The sequence below is a fragment of the Musca vetustissima genome, unplaced genomic scaffold (assembly GCF_032173495.1).
Source record: "Musca vetustissima isolate MV318-11 ecotype Yass unplaced genomic scaffold, APGP_CSIRO_Mvet_v1 utg48367, whole genome shotgun sequence".
NCBI classification, from domain to species: domain Eukaryota; kingdom Metazoa; phylum Arthropoda; class Insecta; order Diptera; family Muscidae; genus Musca; species Musca vetustissima.
In genome coordinates, this window is record NW_026882453.1 from 15,939 (window position 1) to 38,114 (window position 22,176).

General features: G+C 38.2%; 1 protein-coding gene across 1 annotated transcript in view; it reads left to right on the forward strand.

The window, feature by feature from the left end:
* LOC133328858 (inositol 1,4,5-trisphosphate receptor) overlaps positions 1-17,404 on the forward strand; it is a 29,412-nt gene extending 12,008 nt beyond the window's left edge. The window contains exons 12-22 of the mRNA XM_061537367.1: positions 964-1,099; positions 3,154-3,288; positions 3,354-3,577; positions 7,130-9,898; positions 10,362-10,554; positions 10,618-10,740; positions 15,142-15,314; positions 15,383-15,547; positions 15,610-15,796; positions 15,862-16,070; positions 16,829-17,404. Coding sequence (XP_061393351.1) covers positions 964-1,099; positions 3,154-3,288; positions 3,354-3,577; positions 7,130-9,898; positions 10,362-10,554; positions 10,618-10,740; positions 15,142-15,314; positions 15,383-15,547; positions 15,610-15,796; positions 15,862-16,070; positions 16,829-17,404 — 4,890 coding nt within the window. The remainder of the gene's footprint in view (positions 1-963; positions 1,100-3,153; positions 3,289-3,353; positions 3,578-7,129; positions 9,899-10,361; positions 10,555-10,617; positions 10,741-15,141; positions 15,315-15,382; positions 15,548-15,609; positions 15,797-15,861; positions 16,071-16,828) is intronic.
* Positions 17,405-22,176: the final 4,772 nt, after the last annotated feature.

The window sequence follows — 22,176 nt, forward strand, 5'->3', positions numbered from 1 at the left end:
AGGTAGAGGAGATATCACTCCATCCTTGAACTTCCCAAGGGTGGAGTGATCCCAAGCTTGGCCGGAGGGAAGTGAGTGATCCCAAGCTTGGCCGGAGGGAAGTGATCCCGATGTCCTCAAACAGTGTAGCATAATTGAAGGTATTTAAGGCTTTTGATAGGTCAAGCGCTACCAACACTGTTCTATAACACGACCGGTTCTAGTTAAGTCCTCGATTTGTATGTGTGGAGATGGCGTGCAACGCTGTTGTTGTGTTGTATTGCTTACGCAACCCACGTTGATGATCCACAACTAGATGCATTTTCCTAATTCTGGGCAGGAGTAATACCCCTCAAGAGTCTTCGCTAATGGTGACAAAAGTTACATTGGCCAGTATGATTCACTTTACTATATGTGTTCTTTCGCTATGCACCTCAGTCTCTTTATTGACAAAAGCCTCAGAAGACGACTTTATCTCCTAAATTTTTATTGGTTTTTACCAATTATTTGGCCTTGCATTCTGAAGGTCTCGCGTCTTATAAAGCTGTTCTTAAAATTTGTTCATAGAATTAAAAAATATATTTTTAATGTGTTACCAATGTTGGTTTTTTTTTATTCTTTGCCATGCTTTTCAATTTCAACAATAACCAATAACTTACTAACTATTAATGATTTTTAATTTATATTTTTTCTTTATAAGCAATAATTTTTAATACATTTAATTCCCCATTTAAATAAATTTTTACGTTTACTTTTTTTTCATTAAAAAATAATTTACTAATCTTACAAAATAACAAATACTTCAATAAATAAAATAAAAAAATAACCCCAGTGGATGAGTATAGTTAGTACTGTTGATTTTTCTTTATTATTCTTATATATTAAAGCTTTATTTATTATGTTCGCATTTTTCGACAATAAAAATTAATATTTAAAATTTCATTTATTTTCCAATTCTCCTCCTGCCCAAATCGGAAATTCAAGGTACAACTTTTGGTTTCCGACAATGATGTGGAATCGTATAAACAAATTAAACACGACTTGGATATTTTGCGGCAAAGTGTTGAGAAATCCGAATTGTGGGTATATAAATCGAAAACTTCCGAGGAATTAAGTACAAGTAAGTAGAGGAGTAAGGAAATGAAATTTGAACCCAATTCCAAAACTATTGATATATGTTTAACTTCTTGTCTTTCAAAGAATAAATATTCAGTTGATAGAAATGATAAGAAGTAGTAGTATTATGTTGGGCGCCATTTAAGTAATTGAATATTATAAAATTATTTTTATACTCTCCACCATAGTATGGAGGGTATATTAATTTTGTCATTCCGTTTGTAACTCATCGAAATATTAATTTCCGACCCTATAAAGTACATATATTCTTGATCAGGGTAAAATTCTAAGACGATCTAGCCGTGTCCGTCCGTCTGTTGTAATCACGCTATCTTCTGAAGGAATTGAGATAGGGTGCTGAAATTTTGCATAGGGTTGTCTTTTGTCTGCAGGCAGGTCAAGTTCGATGATGGGATATATCGGTCCACGTTTAGGCATAGCTCCCATATAACAGTACCTCCCAATTTTCGGTACTTTGGGGTTCTTCAGCACGTTTTTCAACCGAATACGCTGAAATTTGGTACATTGAGTTCTTATTGGGTACTAAATGTCTCCACAAAAAAATATAAATATAGGTCCACTTTTTCTGGTAGCCCCCATATAACGGTACCTACTGATTTTCAGTATTTTGGGGGTTTTGATCGTATTTTTCCACCGAATTGACTGTAATTTAGTATTTTAAGTTCTTAATAGGTTCCAAATATCTCCACAAAAAATTATTAACATCGGCCCATTTTTCCGGTAGCCCCCATATAAGGGTACCCCCAATTTTCGGTATTTTGGGGTTCTTGAGTGCGTTTTTCAACCAAATTCTCTGAAATTTGGTACATTGGATTCTTATTGGGTACCAAATATATCCACCAAAAATTATAAATATAAGTCCATTTTTTCTGGTAGCTCCCATATAAGGGTACCCCCAAATTTCGGTATTTTGGGGTTCTTGAGGGCGTTTTTCAACCGAATTCGCTTAAATTTGGTATATTGGGTTCTTATTTGGTACCAAATATCTCTACTAAAAATTTAAATATAAGTCAATTTTTTCTAGTAGCCCCCATATATAGGTACCCCCAAAATTTCGGTATTTTGAGGTCCTTGAGCGCGTTTTTCAACCGAATTCCCTGAAATTTGGTATTTTGTAGCCGTATATGGTAACAAATCTCCCTACCAAAAATTATTAATAGTCAACCCCTTTTAGGGGTAGTCCTCATATAACCCCATTTTTTATATTAAAATAATTATCTGAATTTTCCGCGTTTTGGGTTTGGTTCTAACACTCTGATGTAATCATTTCACCTGCGAAGAATATCGAGATAAAAAAACTAGAACATATGGTTCGATAATGAACTATATGTGAACTATAGCCCGCATTTAGGCTTAGACGTAGGTACCAGAAGGCATGGCCAGATATTCCCCAAATTCGGACTTGAACTAAGTTTGGAAGAAATAATAAGATGGGATGAAATCAAAGTTTTCTGAAACGGATTTGGTCCAAAAAAACATGGGGTCTAGAACCAATATTTCGATGAGGCAAATTTTCACCGTGTGAAAGTGTATACACACTAATTATCCATAAGGCTGATGGTATAATTTTCTATTACAAAATTATTGTTTACATAATCGGTTTGTAGAAATGTCGGTATACGTCCATTTTTTGGTATGTTCCCTATATTTTCATTTCAAGTACCTGCCAGTATATCTATGGTGGAGGGTATCCAAAGTTCGGCCCGGCCGAACTTAACATATTTTATTTGAAATTAGTGTTTTTTACATCATGTTGGGCGCCATTTCTAATGTTGGGCCTTAATCAAATATTTTATTTTCTTCTGAATATTGGTTGAGTAGAAAATTGCATCAATAGTTTATAATGGGTACAGTACAACTCTTGGGTGCCATTACTATCGACTTAATAATGAAAAAGTTTCCATATTATTGAATTCGAATTAGAAATGACCCTTGTCGAACTCCCATATTTCCTTTAAGGATTTCCTTCGCACAATTCTTTGAAATACCACCACATTTTTAAATTCGAATGCAATTTTTTTGTTTTTCCTTCTCTAGCGGTAGGAGAATCTTCTATAGATAATAGCAATCTAACCAACGAATATAAGGCTTCATTATCGACTGAACAATTGGCCGAATATAAAAAGGTCAAAGAAATCCTGATACGCATGAATCAATTTTGTGTCACGCAAGGTAAGTCCTACACCGATCATATTAAAAATTCTATTTCTTAATCTAAAATCTATGAAATCCCTCAGGACCCTATGTAAAACCACGTAAACATGAACAACGCCTGCTGCGTAATGTTGGCGTCCACACTGTGGTCTTGGATCTACTGCAAAATCCCTACGATGAAAAGGATGATGTCCTTATGAAGGAATTGATGTTCTTGGCTCATGAATTTTTGCAGAACTTCTGTTTGGGCAATCAACAGAATCAGGTGTTGCTGCATAATCATTTGGATTTGTTTTTGAATCCGGGGGTAAGTACCGAAAGATGATGGAACCTTGAAAAAAAATTTATAAAAAAATCAGTTTTAGCGGACCTTGAATAAATAGTGCTTAAATATTCACACTTTAGGTGGATCTTAAAATGGTTCATAAATAATTCATGCTTTATTGTACCCTTCCATGTTGGATACGAATAATCCTGCAAAGGCTTACCACTTGGTTCCCTTGCTACTGATCAGAAATTGTTATCCTGCTTTCTAGTTAGCATTTTTTTACGACCAACGCACCGTTCTTTGGGAAGTTATTAAGCTTTTAAATAAGAAAACCGGAAGTAGAGGTTACCATTCAGAAATCAACATCTCCACGGGATCTTATCAGCAGGTATAGCTACTAGACTACTACCCTGCCAGAGGGGTTCGAAGTCGATTATTGCAGTCTCCTTATTTCCACAATTTACCAGCTTGATTCGCATATATATAGTAAGGTCGCGTAGCAATTAAGGACTCTCGCTACTACATCGGGACCAGCCTTGTCGATTATGGCTACTCTGTTTTTCTGGTAGTAGGTCTCCCACGTTTCTTCGTCTCTTCTATCGCTACATACGAGACAGAAGTTGAACTGACCTTGATCCTACCAATCAGTGGTCGCTAGTGATATACATGGGCTTCCAAAATTACCGATTGGCTTCATTGTAGCTCTCCCACTTTCATTCTTCATCTATCCATACGAGACATAATTTGAAACCATCTGAAGCAACGATTTTATTCTATGCAGCAGGATGTTATTTTTCGGTATGTTTCACCCTTTTCACTGCCCAAGGATTTGAAATCGACTAGGAGTTCCCTAGTGCCTTTGTCCCGTTCGAACTTCATTTTAATGCTTTATAATCCGATGGATCTTTATCGCTGATTGTTTTCGGGTCTTGATCGACACAGCGCAGTATGAAATTAGACTTCGATATACCAGAGCCTCATTCGATCTCAGGATTTCGGGTATCTTTGCCTCCCGAGCACTGACATTGCCAAAAGCCTGTGTGTGTAGCCCGTTCGTACTTTCTCTTGTCGATTATGGCTACTCTGTTTTTCTGGTAGTAGGTCTCCCACGTTTCTTCGTCTCTTCTATCGCTACATACGAGACAGAAGTTGAACTGACCTTGATCCTACCAATCAGTAGTCGCTAGTGATATACATGGGCTTCCAAAATTACCGATTGGCTTCGTTGTAGCTCTCCCACTTTCATTCTTCATCTATCCATACGAGACATAATTTAAAAACCATCTGAAGCAACGATTTTATTCTATGCAGCAGGATGTTATTTTTCGGTATATTTCACCCTTTTCACTGCCCAAGGATTTGAAATCGACTAGGAGTTCCGTAGTGCCTTTGTCACGTTCGAACTTCATTTTAATGCTTTATAATCCGATGGATCTTTATCGCTGATTGTTTTCGGGTCTTGATCGACATAGCGCAGTATGAAATTAGACTTCGATATACCAGAGCCTCATTCGATCTCAGGATTTCGGGTATCTTTGCCTCCCTCTACTCTCTCGATCTCATCATCTTCATTGCCAAAAGCCTGTGTGAATAGCCCCGTTCCTACTTTCTCACCCTATTTAGGTGTTTAGGTGTTTCTTATTCCGAAGGAATTACTTATAGCTGATTGATTTCGGGTCTTGAAAAATCGAAATCACTACATTTAGGTATTTTCTAACCCGAAGAAAGTCTCTATCGCTGGTTGATTTCGGATTTTGGTCTTAAAAACGCATGTCTTCGATAATTCCTATGAACTTTCGATGCGACTTTTTATCCAGAGCCTCTTTGGACATAGCTTATACTTTCCTCGGAGCACACACACCTGACCTTTTTTAACCTTCGTAAATTTTTGACTCTCGAGCACTGACAAATACTGTTCAACTCTCGAGCTTTGAAGGGAATTTCGATTCTTTGGGAACAACTTCAACTAAGAGTTCTCTCGTGCCCTTGTCGGAGTAGACTGAAGAAATCGAAATCACCACATTTAGGTCTTTTCTAATCCGAAGAAACTAGTCTCCGATACTTCCTATGAGCTTTCGATATACCTTCCAGACCAGAGCCTTTTTAGACTTAGCTTATACTTTCTTCGGATCACTCTCTCCTAACCTCTTGTTGATTGCCTTTCGAGCATGTAGATTCCACTTATGCTTTTCCTCTCTCGAGCTTATCCTCATCATTTGTTTTTTTTTCGGAACAGCTTCGTCTAAGAGTTTTCTGGTTCCCTTGTAGGAGTACCCTCGTTCGTATTTCCTCATGACTTTTAAGTATTTCTTATTCCGAATTACTGGTCTGCTGGAGAATGAAGAAATCGAAATGACGATATTTAGGTCTTTTCAGGAGACTTCAGAACTAGTGGTTCCTAAATTACCTTTTGCAAGTAATCTCGTTGGCGGCTGGTGGCTGATTGCCTCAGAAAAACTGACTTGTGCTGTTCTTTTCTCCAACTTATCCTCCTAATTGCCACTGAAATCGTCGAGTTCCCTTATGAGTGTAGTACAGGTTTTCCATCCCCATGACATTTAGGTGCTTTCTAATCTGACAAAAATTCTTATCGCTGATTGATTTCGAGGGAGAACAAATTGGTCTTCGATATGCCTTCCTGTCCGAGGGTGAGACTTTGATAACCGATGTATGAACGTCATATTCTTCATCTGTCATAGGAATATCGTTCCATATCCCCTCATGGTAATACCTAAGACAGACTTAATGCGGTGGATAGTATACCAGACTACAAGCCAGATTCGAATCCCTGCGGAGGAGAACAAATTTATTTGAAATTTCGTTTCTAATAAATCCAAAGCCACCTGCTATTCTAATAACTAAACTCGGCATCAAACCATGAGGGGGATAAGGCGCCATTCAGAGGAAAATGGCAACACTAAATAAGTAAATACCCATACCACTGCTCAAGGAGACATTGTTTCTAGACACCAATAGATGGCAGCCCCATCACCAAGGACGGGCTACAACAGACCAATCATGCACATTGATGGACTAAAAATAAAGGAATATCGAAACTGACTGCTTTATGGAGTAGAAAAAATAGAAGTCGAATCGTTTTAATACAGTCTGTATCACAATCAACCTACACAAGATATGATAACGCCATCCAGAGGCAAAAGGCAACAAGCGAGGACCCCAACCACTGCAAAACGTTTCCACGACAGAGGGGTCTACGATCCGAAACGACCCGAGTTATACTCGGCCAACGTCTGTCACCTCAGCCCATTGTGTAGAAGCAATAGGGCTGCTACAACAACAACGACCACTGCAAAAATTTAAGCAGGCATTGTTTCTAGGCAATAATAGATGACTGCCCGATCACCAAGGGCAGGCTACAGCATCTAGGTACTAGGTCGGGTAATGCGCTAGCATTGGGAGTCAACCTTCAGTTTCAGAGTACTGATTATTTTATGAGCGCCAATGTTCCCCACATCTAACAATGGATGGATCCGATAGTATACAACAATCCGCACAGGCCATTCTATTAATATTCTGCACCTTGGTCTTTGAAAATTATATTTTCTAACGCATTTGTTTCTCTTTTTTCAGATCCTCGAAGCCAAAACCGTCTGTGCGATATTCAAGGACAACCTAACCCTGTGCAATGAAGTTACCGACAAAGTCGTCCAACACTTTGTACATTGCATTGAAATCCATGGTCGTCATGTTGTGTATCTGCAATTCCTACAGACCATTGTCAAGGCTGAGAATCAATTTATACGCAAATGCCAGGATATGGTTATGCAGGAACTGATCAATGCCGGCGAAGAAGTTTTGGTATTCTACAATGATAAATCATCGTTCAATCAGCTGGTGCACATGATGCAGACGCAAAAGACTCCACTGTCGGATGATAGTCCCTTGAAGTATCATGTAGAATTGGTAAAACTTTTGGCCTGCTGTACCATGGGTAAAAATTTGTACACGGAAATCAAATGCAATAACCTGTTGTCCTTGGATGATATTGTGGCGGTTATCTGTCATCCGGCTTGCATACCGGAGGTCAAGGAGGCTTATGTCGATTTTCTGAATCATTGTTATATCGATACAGAGGTTGAGATGAAGGAGATCTATTCATCGGGTCACATGTGGAATTTGTTCGAAAAAAGTTTTATGGTGGACATTAATTTGCTGATCAATACGGGGATCAATGCGGATAAGACCCTCATCAATTATGTGCTCAATGGAGTCTGCACCATACTGGCCAGCTTTTTCAGTAGCCCCTTTTCCGATCAGAGCACCATTGTACAGTCCCGACAAATGATATTCGTACAATTACTGCAAGTCTGTTATCGTTTATCTCAATGCAAATGGTTGAGTCTGGCTGATCGCTTTAATGTCGAAAATTGTATACGTACTTTGGCTGAGTCGGCAAAGACACGCAGCATCGCCATACCGCTCGACTTGGAACAGCAGGTGGTGACCATGTCAAGTAAAACGGCTCTGCTCACCAGGCAGACGACAAAATGGCTATTGGCCTCGAAACAGCCAAAATATGAGACACAGCATTCGGCCAATTTAATGCGATTAGACAGGTCCATTATCGAGGGCTTGCAGGATATTGTCTCACTGCTGGAGGATCAATTGAAACCAGTAGTGGAAGCAGAATTGTCACTGTTGGTCGATATTCTGTACAGATCGGAATTGTTGTTCCCGCAGGGAACGGAGGCACGAAAAAGATGTGAGTCAGGTGGCTTTATCCGGAAGCTGATCAAGCATACGGAGAAGTTGTTGGAGGAAAAGGAGGAGAAATTATGTGTGAAGGTATTGAAGACGTTGAGGGAAATGATGGCCATAGATGTGAATTATGGTGAGAAGGGAGATGCCTTGAGGAGTACCCTGCTGAAACGATATTTCGATATAAAGCCATCGAATACTTCGAGAACCCCAGTGGAACCAAAGGGGGATATTTTGTCGTTGGCTCAGGATAGTCAAAAGCAACATTTGAATTTGGTCACCCATGGACCGGGAGCGAAATATTTACAAAGGGCCGAGAAAACGCTGCATGAAGTACAAAATCACTTGGATCGAGAAGGAGCCTCAGATTTGGTTATCGAATTGGTTATTAAGTCGGTACACTCCCCCTCAATTTTTGTAGAGGCCATTGAGTTGGGTATTGCCTTGCTGGAGGGTGGCAATCCAATTATCCAGAAGGGGATGTACACGAAATTCCTGAGCGGTGATCTAAATCAGGCTTTCTTCAAGGTCTTCTTTGATAAAATGAAAGATGCCCAACAGGAGATCAAATCCACGGTCACCGTGAATACTTCGGATATTGCGGCGAAGGCCCATGAAAGTAAACAGGATGTTAATTTGGAATTGGATAAAATTTCCCGGAAGCATGGAGTGAAAACTAATGGTGTCGTGATCACGGATGAACTGCGGAAGGAGCTGCACAATGCCGGATTGGCCACGGCCAGGGCATTTAGTAATGCACGGAATCTACATGCAGGAGAGGATTCGAATTCTCTTAACATCAACAGTCCCTTTGATGAAATTCTCGCGGAGAAATTGGAAAAACACAAGGATAACAAGGAAGATCGGAATAAATTATCGAATAAGGTCTTGGTTATGCAACCTATACTCCGGTTCATGCAGCTGCTTTGTGAAAATCACAATCCTGACCTGCAGAATTTGCTTAGGAATCAAAACAACAAAACCAATTATAATCTTGTTTCGGAAACCCTTATGTTTTTGGATTGTATCTGCGGTTCGACAACGGGAGGTCTTGGCCTCTTGGGTCTCTATATCAACGAAAATAATGTGGCTTTGATTAATCAGACCCTGGAAACCCTCACCGAATATTGTCAAGGTCCTTGTCACGAGAATCAAAATTGTATTGCCACCCATGAATCGAATGGTTTGGATATTATCACCGCGTTGATTCTGAATAACATTAATCCATTGGGAGAAAATCGTATGGATTTGGTATTGGAATTGAAAAATAATGCTTCGAAGCTATTGCTGGCCATAATGGAGTCACGAGGTGATGGTGAAAATGCCGAGAGGATTTTATATAACATGAACCCCAAACAATTGGTTGATGTGGCCTGTAAGGCATATCATCAGGAAGAAATGATTGACGATCATGATGGGGATGAAGATGGGGTGGGGCCGGAACATGATGACGATGATGATGTATCGGTAAGTCCACGCGAGGTGGGTCATAACATTTACATTTTATGTCATCAATTGGCCCAACACAACAAGGAATTGGCCAGTTTGCTAAAGGTTTCCGATGATCCGCAATCGCCAAACTATGATGCCAAAATGAGTCAGGCATTAATGTATTATGCCACACATACTGCGCAAATTGAAGTAAGTACTACAAAACACCTCTATATTCCTATACATCTAACCTACCTACCACATCGCTTTCTTTCTCACACTTTACTCCTATCTCCCTACTTCCTGAAAAATATTCTATAACAAATATGCCACTATTCTATCACTAACATACACCTTCCTCTGCATCTCCTACTACCACTCTACCTCCTATAACCTCCTCTAATACTAATCTAATACCTGGTCAAAATTTCTCTGCTGCCGATCTGATATCTCATCTAAACTCCTCTACAACTTCACTCTTTCCTCCCTCGCTCATTCAATTGATGCTCCTTCCCTTCCTCCATCCTCCTTATCTCTTTACATTCCTTTTCAAACTTCTCTTTTTTTGGGCAAATACATTGTCCCTGCCTTCCATCCTCCCCCTTTTCCTATCCTTCCACCATCCACCCTATCTATTTCTGACAATTTTTCACCTTCTCTTTATCTCTTGCAGATCGTTCGCCATGACCGCACCCTCGAACAAATTGTCTTTCCCATACCGGAAATCTGTGAATATCTGACCACCGATACAAAAATGAAAATATTCCAAACCGCCGAACGTGATGATCAGGGCTCGAAGGTGGCCGATTTCTTTGACAAGGCTGAGGAAATGTTTAACGAAATGAAATGGCAAAAGAAACTGAGAGGTTAGATGGAGAACAGATTTAAAAATTATCAGAATTATTTAAATTGTTTTTGTATAATTACAGGTCAACCTTTCCTATTTTGGGTTAGCAGTTATATGTCACTCTGGAGTAATATATTATTTAATTGCGTTGTTGTTATAAATATAATTGTTGCATTTTTCTATCCCTTCGATAACACTGTGCCTGGTAAGTAGCGAACAAAATTAAACTAACCTCAAACCAACAATTTCAAAAACTTATCGAAAATCCAATGGAACTCGTACCTGAGTAAAGTAGAATTAGAACTCTCTTAGTGTGTTTCTCTATCTTGCTTTTCCTCGTTAATTTGGGGCCAATGATTGTTCCGAGACCTTTCAATCCTAGTATGTCATAACATGGACCTATATCCAAAATATTATGGAGTTCTTGGATAAGTATAAAATGATATTAGACCTGGCTAAGTGCGCTCCTCCACATTCCTTTTCTTCGTTAATTTTTGATCAAGGATTGTTCCGATGTATTTGACAACTAATGTCACTCCATTCAAAGTAGGTAATCGGATGTTTGGGATTTTACGTTTTCTAACAAAGGGTATAATTTCTGTCTTCTTGGGGTTGACCCCAAGACCATTTACTTTGGCTTATTTTGACAGCTGAAGCTGAAGCACCCTGCATTATATCGGATATGGTTGCCAGAAATTTACAAGGCTACATCATCGGCATAGATTACAACCTTCTCGAACAGTGTAGATAATATCCCTTTCTATCTGCCCTGGACTTCCTTTATCTTCAAATAATGAAACTTTACCAGGATTTCATTTATCACCATGAGCCACAACGGATGAGAGATCTTACCAGTCCATCGACACAACTTGCTTGGGTGCTATCGTCGGGAACACCCCTGTGATAGTCTTATGGGCAGGACTCCCCCGCCAGGCACGTCAGGAAAGATCTTCATGATCTAGAGAGAGATGTCCAAAGGTATAAGGGTGAACCCCTAGATCATGAAGCCTATCAAGCAGGTCTGAAGACACGTTGCATCTCTTCCAAGACATGTTGCACCTCTTCAACTGCATAGCTATGCCGACTCATCTATCGCCGAGGAAAGATCTTCATGATCTAGAGAGAGATGTCCAAAGGTATAAGGGTGAACCCCTAGATCATGAAGCCTATCAAGCAGGTCTGAATGGTATTCACACGGACGCAGTCGCTTAGGCAGTAGAGAAATATCGTGTGAATACCATGATCGGAGACCACACCCCATCCATCGCAGCAGAGGAGAAGCAGCTGCCAAGACAAACATATTGGGAAAGAATTGACGGCTCGATACATAACACATGTCCTGCATGTGGACTAGGACCCCAAGACACGTTGCACCTCTTCAACTGCCCAGCTAAGCCGACTCATCTATCGCCGAATTCACTATGGACGCAACCCGTTCAAGTTGCAACTTTCTTGAATTTGGAGCTAGAAAAAGTTGAAAAGTAGAAGAAGTCAATGAATGATACACCACATGTATTCCGTTGCAACAACAACAACGGAGGAGAGCGTACCACTTCTTGTGGTGTTCATCTGCTGACAGATTTTCATATGTACTCTCTCCAATTTACATAGTAATGAATCTACCTATCAGCGTTAACCATCCTATATATTAGAGTTGAGCGGACACCAGAACATTCGAGTACACAGTAGATAGATTCCATGTTCACATTGTTGAAGGTTCCTTCAATATCAAAGAACAGAGCCTAGATGAACCTGGAGTTATCGATATTCCTCCCAATGTGTTCGATCACCTCATGTAGGACAGTATCTATTGATATGTCTTTGATATAAGTGTATTGGGATTTGCTGATATCGAAGGAATTTCTAATATCGAGGACCAATAATCTTTATAGTGTCTTAAGTAAAAAGGAAGAAAAACTGATCGGTCTATAGTCAATTAGTAGGGTGTGACTCGGCTTCACAGCTTTTGAGATGAAGGTCGCGTTTTTTTTCATAGACTAAGCACAGGCAGGTCCTGAAAATTCTTTATAGTGTGACTCAAAATTCCCTGATCCGCACAATGCTTTTTAACGTCCCCGGCCGTTTTGAATGACCGACATCTGAAGACGATGCTTTAGTACTGAATTTATCCCGAAATGTAATGCTCGTCGATGTACAGCCCCTTCTACATATCCTAAGATTATATTATAATATAAAATTAGCCAATAATGGACTCACACCGTATGTGTTAGTGTTACTGCTAATGTACATCACGCCCCAGGACCAGTAAACCAATGCCTCATCTTCTCCAAATGTTTGTAAAACCTTCACTCCTGTTGGGTCAGGAGCCTCGTACATTTGTTCTTAAATAGGTATATTTCTTCAAAAGTTTCAGGAGCAAATTTTACGAAAAGATCGTCGTTCTTTTTTGAATGGTTTGAGAATTCTCCAGCCACAGATTCGAAGACCGACACTCTGTCATCTCAACCAACTTTAGGTTTTTTTCAGGTGCTAAAATCCAAACCGAAGTCAACCTCTTTCTCAACCAACTTCAGCGTTTTTCCAGTCGAAATTTCCGATGATAAACATCGTCAATCAGAATGAGTTTGTTAGCGATCGACTGAGATCCAATGATCTTCACTGGTGCATCAATGCATTGGGATCAAATCTGTAAGGTCTACAAGAGTCCCTGGTTGAGTAGCATCGTTGCTATACATGGGTTTCGATCTCCGGGGCCCTTGCTTACAGTAGATGGTTTGGCTTTTGTCTCTTCCTTACCATTCCTGGCTGGCATCTTCGTCGGCGTAACCGATGCAAAGCAGCTTCTCAGCTGCGAGGGTCTCTTCGCGAAAGGTTACTGCTCATCCGTAGACCATATCCTCTTCACAGCCACAAGTTGTGTTAGAGGTTTGATCCCCAGCGTAGCATTCGCCAATTTGAGTGCTAGTTTGGTCTTGTTCAACAGTTCTAGGTTTTGGTCGTACACCGAGTAAGCGACTGCGTAGGTCATTTCGAGGTTGATTGCTGCTCATCGAAAGACCGCATCATCTTCACAATTACTAGTCGTGTTTGAGGTTTCATCCCCATCGTTGCAATAGATATTCAAGTCGAAGTTGCTGTCGCCAGCACTTCCTGCTTCGCCACAATAACTGATAGATTTTATTTGGTGAGTTGTTTTTGTTGCTTGGATGGGGGTTGCGTCGCAGCCACCTTTCTGGAAATCTTTTTACAGGTTCTTCTTCTAGCCGACTTAGATATTCCCTTGCCTTCATTCGCAGTGGATGATGGTGCAATTGATTTTACACTCGAAGATGCAGATTGATCTGAGATTTCTGACTTAATTTTCTCTGTCGTGTTTGGACCACCAGAGTTTTCTCCTCCGTGGGTGGATTATCATTAGCAACCTCTACACGCCACCTCGAATTTCTTTCGATCGAGAACACACTTGCAATACCATTTGAATAGTTCGTTGAGAACTTCGTAATAAATTTGTGGTTTCCCATAATCTGAAGGATTTTTTATGGTAATCGACTCATGTCCCTCTCGATGAAGAAGTTAACAGCTTCTGGTATATCTTTTTGTTAGATGCTTTCTCGACATTTACAAATTTTGCTTCAATGGCATTTTGGCTCGGAATCACCGGCTTGCCAATTGCCGTCTTAGATTTGATGTTTTCATTTCCGCCAAGATTGACATCCACTCCCACGCCATTGATGATTCGCCTTGAGTTGAAGGAATCTTCTGGATCACTGAGGGTAACCCTGTGGTATTCATAGTGTTACCCTCATTCCTCAAGGATGATTTTGACCATGATTGCATTCAGACATTCAATCTGCATCCGTTCAGCGCTGCGGCAACTGCATCAATATAAATGCTATTCAGACCTGCTCGATAGGCAACTTGATCTAGATCATGCAGATCCTTCCTGACGCGCCATCATATGGTCTTATCCACCATATGATGGTTGTGATGATTGTTCCTGAAGCACCCGAACAGGTACTGCAACGAAAGCATATTGCTATGATGAAGGATCTTCGTTTTTTATGAAGATGGTCCACTTGTGTCATGAAAAGGCACCGTGTTGCAGTCCTCAGGGCGGCGTTCTGACAGGTCTGAATACTTCTCCATTGCGTATAACTAGTGTTGCAGTCCACACTGGAACCGCATAGCTTGCCACACACCGATCTATCGCTTTGTAAAACGGTCAAAAGCAAGCGAATTGAGGACCTTGTTCCTACTTGTCAACTTAGGGTGGTCATATTTGAAAAAAAGGTGATCTAATATCTAGAAATTTATTAGTGGCGCCAATCTCGCCTTGTCTCTCTTGGGATTATAGGCACATGATCATATCCTCCGAAACTCTTCTCCAACATCCGCTAACTGTCCGCGACTGCTTATTTTGGTTCGCAGCTACCCACTGAATGTTATTGATCTTTTCACTATTCACAACCTGAATTTGTCTGATATTTCCATACAATCTGGTGATTATCCCTTGTAACTCTAAACCTAGCTCCTAGGTCATTCATCGCACTTTAAAAATTATTAAAGAAAAAATCCTTAAAATTTTGTTCAAGAAATTTTTCGATTTTTAACCTAACCTCAAATGTTTTTATTTCCCTTTTTACAGAACTAAGCTCTCATATTTCATTACTCTTTTGGGCCATAATGATATTTTCGCTAGTTATAGTGGTAACATTACCGCGAGAATCGGGTATACGAACGTTAATCGGGTCAATAATATTACGATCGATATTTTTGCTGGGGCCAGAATCAACGTTATGCCTGCTGGGGGTAGTAACGGTAAGTACTTTTATTTTTTTTCCTAAATTTCCCATTAATAAAATCCTTTTTCCGATCTTTTCCCCTAGGTAACACTGAAAAGTGTCCACATAATAAGTATAATGGGCAACAAGGGTACACTGGAGAAACATTTCCTGAAAATTATAACAGATTTTCAACTGTTATACCACTGTATCTATATGTTCTTTTGTTTTTGCGGTCTGATATTTCATCCGTTTTTCTATTCGTTGTTGGTGAGTCGAAATTTCAAATTTTATTTTTTGGGAATTTGGATTAATAGTTTGTATCCTTGCAGCTCTTCGATGTGGTTTACCGCGAGGAGACCCTGGTGAATGTCATTCGATCGGTAACGCGTAATGGCCGCTCAATTGTCTTGACCGCTGTTTTAGCCTTGATATTAGTTTATCTGTTCTCCATAATTGGTTATATGTTCTTCCGTGATGATTTCCTGCTCGAGGTGGATGTGGAAAATGTTGAAAATGGTAAAATCGGAATATTTATTTTCAAAATGTCAGTATTTCATATTTTTGTTGTTGAAAATTGGTAGTGTTGGAATCTGCAACCCTTTCGGTTAGTCCTGACAACACCTGTTCCTCTGCCGACAGCATGGAGAAGCCCAAGTTAATTACCACCAGTGATGGCGAAGTTAAAGAACGCTCCTGCGATTCCTTGGTTATGTGCATTGTAACTACCCTCAATCAGGGCCTGAGGAATGGTGGCGGCATTGGTGACATTTTGAGGGCGCCATCTAGTAAGGTAAGCAGAACTAAAACAATTTCAAAACCTATTTTTTATTCGAGATTGTAGGACCCTTGGAAACTAAAGTTAAAAAAGTATTCTTCTTTAAAAAATCCACGCCTTGTGGTAGCCTAGAAAAAATATTCTTTAAAAAATCCACGCCTTGTGGTAGCCTAGAAAAAATATTCTTTAAAAAATCCACGCCTTGTGGTAGCCTAGAAAAAATATTCTTAAAAAAATCCACGCCTTGTGGTAGCCTAGAAAAAATATTCTTTAAAAAATCCACGCCTTGTGGTAGCCTAGAAAAAATATTCTTTAAAAAATCCACGCCTTGTGGTAGCCTAGAAAAAATATTCTTTAAAAAATCCACGCCTTGTGGTAGCCTAGAAAAAATATTCTTTAAAAAATCCACGCCTTGTGGTAGCCTAGAAAAAATATTCTTTAAAAAATCCACGCCTTGTGGTAGCCTAGAAAAAATATTCTTTAAAAAATCCACGCCTTGTGGTAGCCTAGAAAAAATATTCTTTAAAAAATCCACGCCTTGTGGTAGCCTAGAAAAAATATTCTTTAAAAAATCCACGCCTTGTGGTAGCCTAGAAAAAATATTCTTTAAAAAATCCACGCCTTGTGGTAGCCTAGAAAAAATATTCTTTAAAAAATCCACGCCTTGTGGTAGCCTAGAAAAAATATTCTTTAAAAAATCCACGCCTTGTTGTAGCCTAGAAAAAATATTCTTTACTAACTAATAATTCCCCTTCCCTTTCTTCCATTTCCAGGAGGGCCTCTTCGCTGCCCGCGTCATCTACGATCTGCTGTTCTTCTTCATTGTCATCATTATTGTGTTGAATCTGATTTTCGGTGTAATTATCGATACCTTTGCCGATCTGAGAAGTGAAAAGCAACAAAAGGAATTGATTCTGAAGAACACCTGTTTCATTTGCGGCCTCAATCGTTCGGCATTCGATAATAAAACTGTCAGCTTTGAGGAACACATAAAATCGGAACATAATATGTGGCATTATCTCTACTTCATCGTACTCGTGAAGGTAAAAGATCCGACGGAATTCACCGGCCCTGAAAGTTATGTTTATGCAATGGTTAAGGCTGGCATTCTCGATTGGTTCCCACGTCTGAGGGCGATGTCTTTGGCGGCGGTTGATGCTGATGGAGAACAAATTGAGTTGCGTAGCATGCAGGCTCAACTTTTGGAGACACAAATGTTGATCACCAATTTGTCACAACAGCTCCACGAACTTAAGGATCACATGACGGAACAGAGGAAACAGAAACAGCGCTTGGGTCTGCTGAATACCACGGCTAGCAGTTTTATGGCGGGTTATCAATTTCAGTAAAGAGGGAAAATGTAATGGATTTGACACAGAGGAATTGAAAAAATAGATGTATGCCCCTGACGAAGTAGTGAAGGGGTTCCATTAACGATTTCTACATTGTAAAGCGGTTTCTTATTTTTTTTAGATTTTATTTTATGGACAATTTTTTTAATTTTAATTTTTTTGCAAATAACGTATTTATTTTATAAAGTAAATGATTTTTTTTTAATATATAATATAAATAGATTAAGATTTTGTGGAGCATTTCGCTATGTCGAACGAATGGTTATTGTCGGTATCAAATCCCATTTAACAGGACAATCATAAAGCAATCGTTATCAGTTCTGATTAAAATAAACCCTCACTGTAAAATATTTTCAAAATTAAGACCTTGTAGCCAAAATGGGCTAAATAAAATGCTTTGACAGTAGACTTGAGAAACATCTGATCATTTGACATCTCAGTAGCGAACCAGCTGGTCTCACTGATCGACCTTACAATTTGGACATTTTCGTTGTGATCCAGGCCTTTTAACAAGGTCACCCAGTAAGATCAGCTGGTTCGCTACTGAGATGTCAAATGATCTGCTGTTTCTCAAGTCTACTGTCAAAGTATTTTATTATGAATAGAATTTACAGTATCAATACCTATTAATAGGGCTTTCCAATAATATTGCTATCTATTATTGGCTACAGATTGTGTAAACGTCCAAGCTTGTTAATAAATGTAGAGGAAAAAAATCTAATTTTAATTTCCTGAGTCACCCAGTGAGATCAGCTGTTTTTCAAGTTTGCTGCCGAAATACTTTATTGTGAATGAAATCAAGACCTATTGATCAGTTCGTCCTCGGACGGCTCACAAGAAAGACGTGACCTAAAAAAGTTTAAATGAGTATTATACGCCCACGGGCTTAAAAATAGATTTTTACAAAATGGCGGTTGTTAAGCGTTCGCTTAACTAACACGTGTGTTTTTAAATACGGATAACCTATAAAGTCCGAGTCGTTCAATAGAATACAAACAGCTGCGCATGTAATTTTTAGATTTCGTAAATTTAGTAACAAAAGAAGATGCTTCCCGCAACTATGTGACTCCTTCTCAGTAGAAGAGTTCACTGATACACAAGGCTTAGAAAGTCTGAACATTGTGGTCAAATTCTTAAAGAAGATCGAAGTCAACCTGTAAAACACAAACCACCATCTATGGATAAAGTCAAATTTGTAGCATAAGCTACACATGGAGACATGGCTCTGAACATTCTAACACCAAATAGGACGTGAGCCAAGGAGGAGAGGAGTTAATTGGAAAAAAAGACCTATTGATAAGGTCGCCCAGGAAGATCAACTACTTTTGAAGTTTTTTTTAGGAATACTTGACATTATGAAAACCGAAGTTCTTGTTGTTATGTCGTTATGTGGATGATAAGCAGCTGATCATCACGAACAACCTTATTAATATGCCTTGTTTCGAACAAAATAGTAGATAAATATTTAATCCTGAAATAGTTTACGCTTCGCCTCATGGGTGGCATTGCTAATTGGTCTTGGTTGGGGTTTTCAAATTAAATGGGCCAATATATATTAATAAGTCCACCCAACAAGCTAAAATCAGCTGTTTTTCTCAACTCGAATGTCAATTCACAATAATGGATTTTGACAACAAACTTGAGAAGCAGCTGGACTCTCTGGATGACTTTATCAATAGGCATTGGAAATGGACAAAGGTCAGCCAGAAACAAATTAAATATCGAACAGAAAAACCAGATGATTTTACCCGTGCTGTCAAAATGTTATCTATTTTGAATTAATCGTATGAAAAAAAATTTACAGTATGCGGTTATAGGGATGTAACTTACGTTTTCATAGTGCGAAGTCAATTCACAACAACGGATTTAGGCAAGATCTATTAATAAGGTCACCCAGCTAGCGAGATTAATCGTATGAAAAAATGTACACTATGCGGTTATAGGGATGTAACTTACGTTTTCATAGTTCGAAGTCAATTCACAACAACGGATTTAGACAAGATCTATTAATAAGGTCACCGAACTAGCGAGAGTCTGCTGGGTTTCCTCAAGTCTAATGTCAATAATGTGAACTTTGTTTACGTTTTTATAATGGAAATCAATTCACAATAATGGAAAAAAAAGAAACTTGAGATGCAGCTGATATTCCTGTTCGACCTTATAAAACAGGCAATGGACAAAGTATTCATTCGTCATTGTGAATATATCGGCAATGTTTCTTTTGTAGGGATACGTAAATCGAATTCTGGACAAAGCCCATGTCTTAAGAATTAAATAGATCGTGGGTATACGGAGCTCTTATATTATTCTAATTCAGAGGTCAGACATTGATGGTTTCATAATAGAAGCAAACGACAGGTACCGTCAGAATTCACAATTCCCAATTTTTTTTATAATAGGGGTGAATGGGTTCATTGTCTTCACTAAAAATAGTCTATTTTCTCCTAAAAATTCGTGGTTTTTGACCAGTTTGTCCTCTGTTTGACGTTGAGCAATGAATGGAACTAAAAAAAGAATAAGCCCGTAAGGAATTCTATTCTCTAGGAAAACCACATTCTCGAGAATAAAATTCACCGATCTCGAATAACTCTAAGGGAAAATCTATGCCAATTTTTTTGTCCGCCTTGAAATTCAAAGAGCTTTTTTAAAGTGTGTTGATGATGATCCTTGAATGATTGACTGGGAACGGAAATGAAACTGATGAACGAGTAATATTTGAAATAATCACCCTTGTTATGCAGATTTTGAGAAAGGTGTATTTCCTCCTCAAAAAATATTGAATTCACATTTTCCAAAATTTCTATACTAGTGGTGAATTTTATAAAATAAATTAAAGTAATCTCTTGAAAAATTTAAATTTCTTTTTGTGATCCCTCCTCTCTCATCTGAAATCCCTATTACAAAATGTGACAATTTGTTTTTAGCAGAATCTTCAGTGTCTGACCTACAGATTTCAGTTCTTGATTATAAAATAACAATTTTTTAATGAACATACACATAAATATATTTTCATATTTCTAAATAACAAATTGTGATCTATATTATTGTTAATCATTTTTTTAATAGTAATTTAAATGAATCTTATCTAACCTCAAAATGTGTTTTTGCAACGTAGTACTTTAAATTTAACTACTTTTTAACAACAATATTTTTAAAATAATGATTCCTTTTCCAATCGATAAAACTTTAAGTGGAAGATCAATGGAGACAGTGACGTGATTAGTGACGGCATGACATGGTTGCATATAGTAGGGATATGTAAATCGATTTTCGACTTTTTCAGTTCGAAATGCCTCGAAGTCGATCTTTGATAATGGAAAATGGCGAATTTTGATAATAAATTATTTTTGTTTTTTAATTTCCAGCGTAAATGTATTATGTGTCGATTAAATAGAAGAAAGTAGATGTTCAAAATATTTCTGTAAAATTTAAATTATTGATATCTTTAATCCGGTTTTTTTTCATGGCTATTGGTCTTCCATAATTATACTCTCTTTTCTATCTCTCTCCACCACTGTTTCTTTTATTTTAATTTAATAAAAAATATATAACATTAAAAAAAACAACTGTTATACTAAACTATCATTTATTAATAATTATTTTTAAATTTTAGTTAAAAAATATATATTTTTAAAAAAACAAAAATAAAAAACAATCGAAGGCATATTTACAAAAAAGAAAAAAAAAGAAAAATAATTTAAACAAAATCTTTATTAAATGTAAGTTATATACTACTATTTTCAATTAATATATATGCAAACCTAAAAGTTCACAAAACTTTAAACATGATTAAAAAATGTATACAAATAAATGAGCACTTTATTGCAATCGATTTCAATAAAAATGTAAAAATAAAAAATAAATAACCTTTTGGAGATTCATTTTAAAAGTAACAAGAGAAAAAACGTTAAGTTGGGCCGGGCCGAACTTTGGATACCCTCCACCATAGATATACTGACAGGTACTAGAAATGAAAATATAGGGAACATACCAAAAATGGGTTATGTAAACCATAATACAAATTTCAGAAAATTTTAATGGATAATTATACCCCCAGCCTTATGGCTAATGAGGGTGTATACACATTAATACGGTGAAATATTGGTTCTAGACCCCATCCGTTTCAGAAAGATTAGATTTCATCCAAACTTTGCCCATATTATTATTTCTTCCAAACCTAGTTCAAATTCGAAGGTGGGGAATTTCGGTTCACTCCTTCTGGAACCTCCACACAGGGGCTAGATCTAAATGCGGCTATAGTTCATTATCGAACCTTACGTTCTAATTTTTAATATAGCTATTCTCCGCAGGTGAAATGATTACAACAGAGTCTTAGAACCGAATTCAAATCGCGGAACAAATCAGATAACTATTTTAATATAAAAAAGGGGGTTATATGGGGACTACCCCAAAATGGGGGCGAATATTAATAATTTTTGGTAGGGAGATACCATATACGACTACAAAATACCAAATTGCAGCGAATTCGGTTGAAAAACGCGCTCAAGAACCCCAAAATACCGAAAATTTGGGGGTACCCTTATATGGGGGCTATCCGAAAATATGGACCTATATTCATAATATTTTGTGGAGATATTTTGTACCTATTAAGAACTCAAAATACTAAATTACAGCTAATTCGGCGGAAAAATACGAACAAAACCCCCAAAATACTGCGAATTAGGAGGTACCGTTATATGGGTGCTACCAGAAAAAGTGGACCTATATTTATAATTTTTTGCGGTGATATTAAGTACCCAATAAGAACC